The 12842-nt window shown below is 39.3% G+C and overlaps 1 protein-coding gene across 13 annotated transcripts in view; it reads left to right on the top strand.

Moving 5' to 3' along the window:
- Positions 1–12842, top strand: part of clasp1a (cytoplasmic linker associated protein 1a) — a 131429-nt gene that overhangs the window by 98649 nt on the left and 19938 nt on the right. For 7 of the 13 annotated variants that reach the window (XM_060929734.1, XM_060929738.1, XM_060929736.1 and 4 more), the window contains 7 exons: positions 1150–1253; positions 4548–4571; positions 7370–7614; positions 8519–8582; positions 8994–9157; positions 9254–9332; positions 9434–9577. In XM_060929734.1, coding sequence (XP_060785717.1) covers positions 1150–1253; positions 4548–4571; positions 7370–7614; positions 8519–8582; positions 8994–9157; positions 9254–9332; positions 9434–9577 — 824 coding nt within the window. Of the gene's footprint in view, positions 1–180; positions 244–1149; positions 1254–4547; positions 4572–7369; positions 7615–8518; positions 8583–8993; positions 9158–9253; positions 9333–9433; positions 9578–12842 lie in introns of all 13 variants that reach the window. The other 6 variants (XM_060929735.1, XM_060929739.1, XM_060929737.1 and 3 more) reach the window with 2 other exon arrangements.

Genomic DNA, 12842 nt, shown 5'->3' on the forward strand with positions numbered 1-12842 from the left:
TACAGTAGCAAATGGATACAGTACATGTCACTTCTCTCATACTGCTTGGTCATTTGTTGTCTAGTTTGTCTCTTGTAGTTGGATAGCTTTTGGGTTTGGTGGGAGAATGTGATCTTTTTGCTGCCTGGGATAGCAGGGTGTTGGTGTCGTGCAACACTAACCCTCATTCTGTCCCTGCAGCGTCCCGACGCCACTCGCGCTCCACCAGTGCGCTGTCCACGGCCGAGCCCGTGGCCCAGTCAGGTGACCTGCATGCCCCCCCCCCCCCCCCCCCCCCCCCCCCCCCCCCCTTCCCTATCTTCCAGTCAGCATGGTTTAACATTGCCCGCTCAGGCGAAACTTTTACACTTCACGTTGCGTGTTTAGTGTTTGTTAGACTTGACATCAATGGAACATACTGATAATTTAAATTCTTTACAGCAGGTGAAGTGTGAAGTTTTACCCACATCATTGTACCATGTTCATTCAGAAGTTTTGTTTTCCATCTTTTGTATTAGATAATGCATACTTGCTGCCTGTGGGTTTAATTTGAGTAGTGTTTGAGAGTGTAAATTTACTTTTTGTCTGCTCCGTGTATTCGGTTTCTTTTAAAGTGTTGTGTTTGTGCCATACTGATTTTCTGGGCCATCATTATTAGCATATAAGAAGGCTTTATTTTATTTATTTATTAAATTTCAGTTGTCTTGCATTGTCATTTGTGATTTAACTGGTGTGAGGTGTTGCACATTTTTCTAGCTGAAATTCATGAATATTGTGCTTTCTGTAAAGGCAGAGGTGTAGTGTGTAGCTCCTATACAAGATATTAAATTAATATTTGTGTTTATTCTGACTTGGTTTTACTTGGTTTTTAGGTTGTCATTTTACTGAAGAGCCTGATGCCACATGCCACTGATTTTGCTGTAAAATTATGAAATATGGGTTACAATTGCCTGGACTTAATTTCAGTTTATCTCTCTCCTAGATCAATTTCTCTTTTCTAGGTGCTTTCTTTATACTAAGTGATTTTATATTGGTTATTTGGGCTTTGTGTGTTCTGCATTTGCACATTGATTCCTTTCTCTTAAGTCACTGGTGAGGTAAGTAACTTGTATCTTTATTTTGGCTCCTCCCCGATTAACTCTTCTCCTGGTGTTTTGTCCCCACATTCAGATCGATTTGGGCTAATCCACCAAGCTCGCATTTCTGCCTCCGTCAATGCCATGAGAGTTCTGAATACAGGGACCGAGGTTGAGGCAGCTGTGGCCGATGCTTTAGTAAGAGACCTTTTCTGTATAGTTTGATATTACACTGTTAAGGTGTTTTTGTACGTGTTCATTTCAAAACTGAAATTGTGTGTCATTCAGTTGTTTCCGATCTTTCTACTTAGTGTTTATTAAATATATTTATGCAGTCATAATGCAAGGTGAAAACAGATAAACACATTTGTAGAAACTCCTCTACAGGCTACTTTACAAACAGAAACAAAAGTGTTTTTTGGATGCTAAGTCCTTCAAAGCACTTTTAATGGTTTAATATGACTACAAATCAGAAAAAGTTGGAATGGTATGGCAAACGCAAATGAAAAAAAAAAGCAGTGATTTTCTAAATTTACTTTGACTTGTATTTCTTTGTAAACAGTATGAACCCAAGATATTTCATGTTTTATCTGATCAACTTGATTTCATTTATGAATATACATCCATTCCTGCATTTCAGGCCTCTAACACATTCTAAAAATATAATTTGGCACAGGGCAATTTAGGGCCAGTCATGAGGTAAAACAAATAATTGTGTGGTGGTGTAGTGGTCATCACTGTCGCCTCACAGCAAGAAAGTTCTGGGTTCAAGCCCAGCGGCCGACGCTGTGTGGAGTTTGCATGTTCTCCCCGTGTCTGTGTGGGTTTCCCCCTCAGTCCAAAGACATGCAGTTAAGTTAACGTGGGGCAGCCTTGGGCTGAAGCGCCCTTGAGCAAGGGACCTAACCCCCAATTGCTCCCTGGGTGCTGTGGCATAGCTGCCCATTGCTCTGGGTATGTGTGTGTGCTCATTGCTCACTTGTGGATGTGCATGCGTGTGTTCACTGCTTCAGATGGGTTAAATGCAGAGGACGAATTTCACTGTGCTTGAGTGTGCATGTGACACGCTTCTTTTCTTCTGAAAAAAATTATTTGGGATGGGGCAGTTTAGGGCCAGTAATGAGGTAAAACCGTTAATTATGTGATTTGCAGCAGGTGATTGTGATCATGATTTGGTACAAAATCGGTATACATGAAAGGCCTAGTCTTTGAGGAGCAAAGATGGCCCAAGGATCTCCATTTTGTCAACCAGTGTGTGAGAAAATTGCATTGTTTAAAAACAATGTTCCTCAAAGAAAGGGAGGAAGGGATTTGGATACATCATCCTCTGTGGTGCAAGGAACCTGGAGGGATTTTGGTGCGTAAAGGCCAAGGGTGCAAGCGTAAGCTGAGCACCCGTGATTGCCGATCCCTCAGACGGCACTGCATCAAGAACCATTATTCATCTATATCTGATCCACATGGGCTTAGGATTACTTTGGCAAACCTTTGTCAAGCACGATGATATGGAGTTGCATCCACAAACGGCAGTTGAAACTTTACTGTGCAAAAAGGAAGCCTTATGTTAACTGTAGGGGTGGGTATTGGCAAAGAAGTCACGATTCAATTCGAATCACGATTCACATGCTACGATGCGATACTATCACGATGCATCACGATTCTTGAATTATTGCGATGCATTGCGATATATTCAACATACTTCAGTGAAAATGTTAAAAAAAAAAAAAAAAAGAGCATAATTACCAGTGGCTGTGTACGATCTGGATAGTGTCTCCAATTGATGCATAACTCAGAGCAACTCGGTTCATAACTGAATTTATTGAAACGACTTTGGAGGTAGTTGCCATTAAAATGAATATTACTGTTTCCATACTTAACAAGTGGACACACTAATGACAAAAATTGCATAGGATTTATAAAACTAAAAATAATAAAAGAAAACTAATAGCAGCAGTTTTCAATTTCTTTGCAGCACCTGCAGTATGGGAGGACAAGGCAATAATAAATATCAAAATATATATACTATATTACTCAGTGCATTAAATTATCATCATCATTATATTATTTGTTACATTACTTTACATTATATTTAAATGCCTTATGCATTTATAGTTTGTGGAGCATCCTCAAATTAGGAAACAATACACTCACTAAGCATATTTCTTTTAGCATGTTGTAGTACCGCAGCAGTTATGTCAGACTCGGTGAGTGTGCAGATGTCCTTCTCAGATTTATGTATTTCTGCAGACAGGAGTGCAGCGTGGATGGCAGGCTGTTGCTCTAAAAAGCGCTCAAGCATGTCGTGCGCGCTGTTCCAGCGAGATTTGTAAACAGAGTCGCAGTCGCATATGATGTCTATGCAGAATGTCTAGGTCGCAGTAGCCCGCCGCTGGAAATGCCACTGGCATGAAGGCAGCGGGCGTCAAAAACTCCACGGCGACATCTACAGGACTGGAAGTTGTATTCTACTTGTTTTTAGCTGATGTTCGCCAACCATTCATACAATTTTATTTATTCATTTTTTAAAATTAATAATCGATATTTGGCGTCAAGAATCGATGCAGTATATCGTGAAAGTTAGTATCGCGATGCATTGTCATGACGATTATTTTGCACACCCCTAGTTAACTGTGTCCTGAAATGCCTTCAGCTTCTCTGAGCTCGGAGGCATCTGGGACCTTCACACAGTGGAAGTCAGGGTCTGTCATGGTATGGGGTTGTCAGTACCCTTGGCAAAGGTAATTTACACTTCTGTGATGGCAGCATTAATGAAGAAAAGTACATTAAGATTTTGGAGCAATATATTCTTCCTTCAAGGACAAAATCTTTCCCAGGGATATTTCAGCAAGACAATGCAAAACCACATTCTGCACACATTACAAAGGCATGGCTGTGAAAGGGGAGGGTGTCCGTCCTCTCTGTCCTCAATAGAGAATGTGTGGCAAATTTTGAAGTTAAAAAATGACAGTGACGACCCTGTACTGTTGCACACCTTGAGACCTGTTTGCAGGGAGAATGGGACAAATATTGCCTGAAATGGATCGTCAGTTGGTGTCTTCTGTCCCTAAACATACTTTGTGTTGTGAAAAAGAATGCCAACATTATAAAGTAGTAAATGCTTTACTGCCTCAACTTTTTTTGAAATGTGTTGCAAAAATCAAAATTGCAATGTGTTTATTTTGGGGGGAAAAAAATCATGAAGTAAAACATCAAATGTGCTGTTGTATTGTTTTGAGTGCAATACAGGTCCGATTATTTACAAATCATGGTTTTCAGTTTTAATTTCAACATGCCGTCCCAACTTGTTCTGATTTTAGGTTCTAAATCAATATATAGTCCAATGAATACAGTACCACAGAAATCACCGTGGTAGCTACAGTTTTCATAACCCAGGTGCAATTTCCAAAATGTCTGTTTTTCATTAAACAGTGCCCTCTTTGAAATACATGTCTCTTTGCTCTTGCTTTCTTGTTTGTCTGGTAATACCTTCAGCTGTTAGGAGACTCCAGGAATAAGGTAGTTATTTACTCACTGTTTGTATTGCCATCCTGTTCACTAATCAACAATACCATTCATGTCATTACTGAGTCAAGCTTTCAACAGGCCTTCAAAACCACCACAAGCATTTTCAATTCTAATACGTATATCATTTTTCAGTTTTCATCATTATCCTGAACAGTCAGCATAAATCGTTAGAATATTGGACAGTTCCCTTTGAAAGTATTGGAACAGCAAGGCCAGTTCTTTTATTTTTGCTATGAACTGGATACATTTGAGTATGATTCATCAAAAAATGACGTGATGGAGCACAATTTCAGCTTTCGTTTCCTGATATTTAAATCTAGATTTGTTAAGCAAGTTTTGGTAGCTTTGGTGACGGAACACCCAATTTTTTTTTAAGGTGAGCAAAAGAATTGGAACAGAGAGTCTTAAATAACATTTTAATATTTGGTTGCATATCCCATGCTTGCAATAGTCCAGAGACCCACTGACATCACCAGACCGTGTTGCATTCTTCTTTTATGATGCTTTTCCAGGCATCATCTTTCAGTAGTTCTTTCTTTGGGGGTTTCTGCCTTCAGTCTTCTCTTCAAGAGGTGAAATACATGCTCAGTTGTGTTAAGGTCTGGTGACTGACTTGGCCAGTCTACAACCTAATCTAAAGCACACTGAAGAAGACACTACATCGAAATGCATCTGTGCAGAGACATTCTGACAAATAAAAATCGTATGTAAAATGTGGTCCTTTCTTGTTTTATTCAGTCTAAAACATTCCAAGTTTTCCGATGAAGTCCTGTGTTGTGTTGGCAGTGTGTTTTGAGTCATTGTCTTGTTGCATGAAGTACCTCCCAGTTACACCGAATGCATATCTCTGTAAATCGGCAGTGTTTCTGTACACTCGTGAATTTATTCTTTTGCCACCATCATGAATCACATCATTAGTGGGCCCGTTCCAGAAGCAGCCCTGCTTGCACAAGCCTCCACCGTGCTTTATCGACTAGCTCGTGCATTTTGAATCATAAGCAGATCCTTTCTTTCTCCACACTTTGGCCTTTCCATCATTTTAGTAGAAGTTAATCTTGGTTCCAGAACTTTTGTGGCTCATCTCTGTATTTCTTTGCAAATTCTAATCTGGCCTTCAGATTCTTAATGCTGATGAGTGGTTTGCATCTTGAAGCCTGGCCTCTATATTTCTGCTCTCAACGTCTTATTTGAATGGTGGATTGTGATACCTTTACCTCTTACCTCTGGAGGTTGTTGAGGTCACTGACTTATTTTGGGATTTTCTTCACAGCTCTCAATGTTTTCCTTGACCTACAGTACCTGTCTGATGGCTGTCTCGGCTTCAAAATGTCTTGCTTTTCTCCCATAGACCGCTCTCTGTTCATGTTGGCTATCCAGTTTAACAAAAATAGTCTTCACAGGTGAAACCCAGGGCTCAACCAAAAGTAGACATTGTTTAAACAATCAGACAGGGCACAGCTGTCAGCTACATGTTCCAATATTTTTTGATCACTTGAAAATGGAGGAGTTCAAACTAAAGGTGCCGTGCTCCCGGTTGTTTAACACATCTAGATGTTAATATCTGGAAATGAAAGCTGAAATTTTGATCCATTGTCTCATATTCATCTTTTATCTCAAACCTAAATGTTTTCAGTGTCTAACTGGTCTTGCCAGTCCAATACTTTCAGAGGAGACACATCTTTACATATCTGTACATAGCTTTATGTATCTTTTCTCAAATCTGTTTCCTTTAATATTTTAATTATTAAGCAATGACATTATTTCTGTGAAATGCGTGCTTTATCAATAGGTAATATGTATAGCCCTATGTGAATTATCACTGTAATATACACTGATCAGCCATAACATTATGACTACTGACAGACGAAGTGAATAACATTGAGCTCACTACAATGGCGCCTGTCGAGGAGTGGGATATACTAGGCAGGAAAAATGGGCAAGAGTAAGGATCTGAGCCACTTTAACAAGGCCCAAATTGTGATTGCTAGATGACTGGGTCTGAGCATCTCCAAATTGGCACATCTTGTGGGGCATCCCCAGTATGCAGTGGTTAGTACCTACCAAAAGTGGTCCAAGGAAGGACAACTGGTGAACTGGCGACAGGGTCATGGGTGTCGAAAGTTCATTAATTCACATGGGGCACGAAGGCTAGTCCATATGGCCCAATCCCACAGAAGAGCTACTGTAGCACAAACTGCTGAAAAAGTTAATGCTGGCTAAAATGGAAAGGGGTCAGCATTTAACTTTTTCAGGTTTCAGGAACACCCCACAAGATGTGCCATTTTGGAGATGCTCAGACCCAGTCATCCAGCCATTACAATTTGTCTTTTATCAAATTCCCTCAGATCCTTATGCTTGCCCATTTTTTCCTGCTTCCAGCACATCAACTTCAAGAACTGACTGTTCTCTTCCTACCTAATATATCCCACCCCTTGACAAGTGCCACTTATGAGATAATCAATGTTATTCACTTCACCTGTCAGTGGTCATAATGTTATGGCTGATTTGGTGTATGTAGTACTCTCCTCCTCTAAATGGTCATATTCAGAAAATGTTCAATTTCCACACCAACTCCTAAAAAAGCATTACAAACATGGGGATATCAATTCCAGTGCTTTATCTAAACGTGCTGTATCCTGCATGGCTTTTCATGGCAAGAGGAGAAGATATTGTTGTGCATGGTGATTTATTTATTCTTTGAGTAACCCCACCTGACTGTCTAAATTTTCATAACTTATTTATTTTATTCTAGTGTCAGTTTCTGTAGCATCTTGTGCTCTTTTTCACAGCGTAAACCTATGAGAAGGCGGTACGAGTCTCCAGGGATGTACTCGGATGACGATGCTAACAGTGATGCATCGAGTGCATGCTCTGAACGCTCATATGGATCCCGTAATGGTGGGATTCCACACTATCTCCGGCAGACCGAGGATGTTGCTGAGGTGCTTAACCACTGTGCCAGCTCCAACTGGTCTGAGAGAAAGGAAGGACTCCTGGGCTTGCAAAACCTACTTAAGAGCCAGCGTGTCCTTAGGTATGCCTAAACTATACTAAAGTGAACGTCTATGCAGTCAGTATCCTATTTAACAAATTAAATATACAATATGCATCTGGTGTAGCTTTAGAAAACATCTGTGAGAGTGGGCATACTTTTATATATATATATATATATATATATATATATATATATATATATATATATATATATATATATATGAGTGATTTCACGCTTATGGGTACTGAAATGGGGACATGAACTTATTTTTAAAAATTCACTTAAAACCATTTCTTTTTTTACCATCAGGTCACAAAACATGTAATCTTTAATGAATGATATGTTAAAAGATAACTTTAATTTTCTGAGATGTAATGAAAACATATTTATATGCCAAAGTCAAGCCTATGAGTTCCAAAATGATGTCTGTTACATTACTTCTGTTACGATTGTCCATCTCGCGTCTGTTACAAATTAATTACAATCTAGCTATATACCATGTTAATCTTATTGAAAGAATGTGTATGTTTATTCTACTACACATGTTTATTAATTATATTTGCTAAAACATCACCTTCCTATGTTTCAAAAAGTAATTCTACATTGTTAAAATTGAGAATATATATGTCCACAACACTTCTGTTACGTTCTGACTTGGGCATATAAATATGTTTTTATTACATCTCAGAGAATTAAAGTTATCTTTTAACATATCATTCATTAAAGATTGCATGTTTTGTGACCTGATGGTAAAAAAAAGAAATGGTTTTAGGTGAATTTTTAAAAATAAGTTCATGTCCCCATTTCAGTACCCATAAGCGTGGAATCACTCATATAAAAGAATGGATGTTGCACTGGTGTGATTTAATTATCTGTAATGACCAAGACTGATTTGAGTCACAGTTCACTTCCTTACATGTGTACTTGGATATATTTTTGGCAGCCGAGTGGAGATGAAAAGATTATGTGAGATCTTCACGAGGATGTTTGCAGATCCTCATAGCAAGGTAACCTACAGGAGCAATGGCACGTGGCTTGTAATTATTTACTGACTTTGTATTAAAGATTTGTGAAGTCTCTTGCTCGGGTTAAAGATTTTGGAGGAATACTAAAAGCACAGCTCTACAAAATGTTTTATGAAAGTTGATTGGTGCTCACTAACAGTGTTTTTATTATTTGCATGTTCTGCCTTGGTCTGGGTGTTAATAACAGAGAGTAAGTGAAGCTTGTCTGGTTTCTCCCTGCCCCACTTTAAATTTACATTATACTGGTTAAACTTTCATTATTACATAATAGCTATGATGCCATCTTTCCAGTTTAGATTGCTTAACGTTGTTCTTTCTTGTTTATTATCTTCAGGACTTAAGTTTATACAGTGTTAATGTATGTGGATCTACTTAGTGTATTTTGTGTCTCAGGTGTTCAGCATGTTCCTGGAGACTCTGGTAGACTTCATCACTGTTCATCGAGAGGACCTTCAGGACTGGCTTTTTGTCCTGCTCACTCAGCTGCTAAAGAAGATGGGTGCTGATCTTCTGGGTTCAGTTCAGGCCAAAGTCCAAAAGGCTCTGGATGTTACTCGGTTAGATGCAACTCTTAAACAGACTTAATTTATGTGCTTGTTCTTTTTAATGCTTGTTTTAAAGGGCTTTTTATCATTTTTATTTTTGCCATGCAGCGAGTCTTTCCCATTCGACCAACAATTTAACATTCTTATGAGGTTTATTGTTGATCAGACACAAACTCCCAACTTGAAGGTACTTGATTTGAATAGATCCTATTTTTATTATTATATTTAGTTAGGAGTAAGTATTTGTCTGGGCTGGGTATATTGAGTGTTGCAGTTTTTAAATTGCAGGTTAAGGTAGCCATCTTGAAGTACATTGAGTCCCTGGCAAGGCAGATGGACCCTGCAGACTTCGTGAATTCCAGTGAGACAAGATTAGCTGTGTCCCGTATCATAACCTGGACCACAGAACCCAAAAGCTCTGATGTCAGGAAGGTATGTTTCCACCAGATGGATGTACTTAAAATATTAGATTTGTACCTAGTCCCCTTTGAAAGTATTGGAACAGCAAAACCAATTCTTTTGTTTTTGCTATACAGTGAAAATATTTTTTGGAGATCAAAAGATGAATGAGATGATGGGTCAGAATTTCAGCTTTTGTTTCTGATATTTACATCTAGAGGTGCTAAACAACCTAGAGCATGGCACCTTTTGTTTGAACCCACCCATAATTGAGATAAGTGATCAAAAGTATTGGAACATGCGACTGGCCAGGTGTGCCCGTTAGTTTAATTATATTGGTTGTGGATAAACCAACATGAAAACCAGTGAGCTGGGAAAATCGAGCTATTTTACAGCTGAGAAAAGAGGCAACATGAATCGGTGCCATTGCACTAACGTTGGGCATAACCAGTACAACAATTTGGAATGTCTTGAAAAAGCAAGGCGGGGGGAAAGCTGGTGTACCAGCAACCAGACATGGAAGTGGTTGGCCAAGAAAAACAGCAGCAGTTCATGAGTGAAACATTGCGAGTACTGAGAAAGAAAACCCCAAAAACTAGAGTCAGTGACTTCACCTCCAACCTCCTCTGGGCAGGGGTGAAGATATCACAATCCAGTGTTCCAAAAAGACTTAAAGAACAGAAATGTAGAGGCTATACAAGAAGGTGTAAACCACTCCTCAGCATTAAGAACCTGAAGATCAGATTAGGATCCGCAAAGAAATGGAGACGAGCTAGTTCTAGAATCAAGATTAATCTCTGCTAAAGTGATGGGAAGGCCAAAGTGTGGAGATGGAAAGGCTCTACTCATGATCCCAAATGTATGAGCTCATCAGTAAAATATGGTGGAGGTAAGTGTCATGGCTATTTCTGGAATGCATTCACCCATCTTTATTGATTCAGAAGTCTACAGAAACGTCTGACAGAGAAACACAGCCAATCTAATTGGAAGGAACTTTATCACACAGCAAGACAGTGATGTAAAATACACTGTCAGCAAAGGACTTCATCAGGGGATAAAAGTGAAAGGTTTTAGAGTAGCCAGTCAGACGCAAGACTTTAACCCAACTGAGCATGAATTTCACCTCCTGAAGAGGAGACTGAAGGGATGAACCTCCTGAAACAAACAACTGAAAGAAGCTGCGCTATCAGCCTCGAAAAGCATCACAAATGAAGAATGCAACAGTTTGATGTCATTGGTTTGCCGGTTTGATGCAGTTGGTATGCAACCAAATATCAAGCGTGACTTCACACACTGCTACTTGTAACTATTATTGTAACAACTCTGTTGCAATACTTTTGCTTACCTAAAAATTAGGTGTTATGCCACCGAAGCTACTATGTTTAAATATCAGGAAATGAAAGCTTAAATCTCCATCTTTTGATTTCAAACTCAAATGTCTTATAGCAAAAACGTGTGGTTTATTAACTTTATTTTACTAGTCAAAAGTTTGGACATCTAATTCAGTGGTTTTTCTTCATATCTCTTTACTTAGTTGAGCGGTTCTTGACATAAAATGGATTACTACAGTTGTTGAATAGGGCTATTTGCTGTGTTATTATTTTACTGTTTGATGGACTCCCACATTAAGAAGGCAAGAAATTGCGCTAATTAACTTTTGATGACACACCTGTTAATTGAAAAACATTCCAGGTGACTACCTCATGAAGCTGGTTAAAATAATGCCAATAGTGTGCAAAGTGTTAAGGTAAACACTGGCTACTTTGAAGAATTGAAAATAGGAAACCTTTTTTTGCACTTTTTTTGTTTACCACATAAATCCATGTTTATTTCATAGTTTTGATGTCTTTAGTATTCTACAATGTACAAAATAATTACAATATAGAAAAACCTATGAATGAGTAGGTGTGCAAATTTTTATACACACTCTCGGGTCCATGAATATCTAGACAGTGCCACAATTTTTGTAATTTTGCTTCTGTACACCACTGCAATGGATTTGAAATGAAGCAATCAAGATGTATCAGATGAAACCAAAATTGAACTTGTACCAGGATTGTTGGAAAAGAAGAGGATAGAGGAGGGAAAAAAGAAGGGCTCATGATCCAAAGCATACAGCATTTTCTGTCAAACATGGTGAAGGCAGTGTTATGGCATTGGCATGTGTGGTTGCCAGTGGAATTGAGAGTCACTAGTGTTTATTAATGATGTGACCGCTGATAGAAGTTGCAGGATGAATTTTGAAATGTAAAGTGCTATACCTTCTGCTCAGATTCAGTCCAATGCTGCAAAATTGATGTCGGCATTTCACAGCACAGATGGATAAGGACCCAAAGCCAGTGCAACCCAAAAGCTTCTTAAGGCAGAGAAATGGAATGTTCTTAAATGGCCGGGTCAGTCACCTGACCTCGACCCAGTTGCATGCTTTTCACTTACTGAAGACAAAACTGAAAGCAGAAAGACCCACAACCAAGCAGCAACTGAAGGCAGCTCCAGTAAAGGCCTGGCAAAGCATTTCGAGGGAGGAACCTCAGCATTTGATGTCGTCGTCCATGGATTACAGATTGCAGGCAGTCATTGAAGGATTTGCATCCAAGTATTCTGGGTGTGATTTGCTGGGGGGGATGGTGGGGATCATCCCCCCCTCTGGTTTTTATCTCTGCTGAAAAAAAATCCTCAGGGACAACCCCGTCAATAAAACAAACAAACCAAAAAAAAAGTTGACATGACAGACATGTTGTGACACAGTTTTCTAAGGTCTACATTGCACTCACTTTCAAAATGACCCGAAGTGGCAGCTTTGATGTTCACGAACGTCCCCAGCAAATAGATGCATTGTAGATAATAACAATATCCAGAGTGTGAACGTGGATTTAGCGCCATGAATCACATCCTTATTGATGAGCGCAACAGAATGAATGTATCCAGACTGACAGCCGCCTTTTCCTCGCTGTCAGTGGGCCAGACGTGCGTTCCTTCCCTGCTGAGAAATTCGCAGAAATGTGGATTAAAGAAGGGCGAAACGCGGCGGATAGCGCACCGACGGGAAAGCAGAAAAGGCCACATGAACTGTGCCATCAGAGCAAACTGTTCATTTAGTATTCATGTATTTTAGTGATTTTCGAGTCACTGTCCATTTCATCCGGAGGGAGAGAAACATCACAGCAACGCGACAAGCCATGTGAACTTTGTTGTGTGTTAGTGTTCGTGTATTTAGTCAGAGAGATAGGAAGATGAATTTACTATCTCTGGTTTAGTGTTCGTTTTCATTTAGTGTTATTCATTTGATATCATCGGA

Source organism: Neoarius graeffei, chromosome 9 (assembly GCF_027579695.1).
Source record: "Neoarius graeffei isolate fNeoGra1 chromosome 9, fNeoGra1.pri, whole genome shotgun sequence".
In the NCBI taxonomy this organism is placed as follows: domain Eukaryota; kingdom Metazoa; phylum Chordata; class Actinopteri; order Siluriformes; family Ariidae; genus Neoarius; species Neoarius graeffei.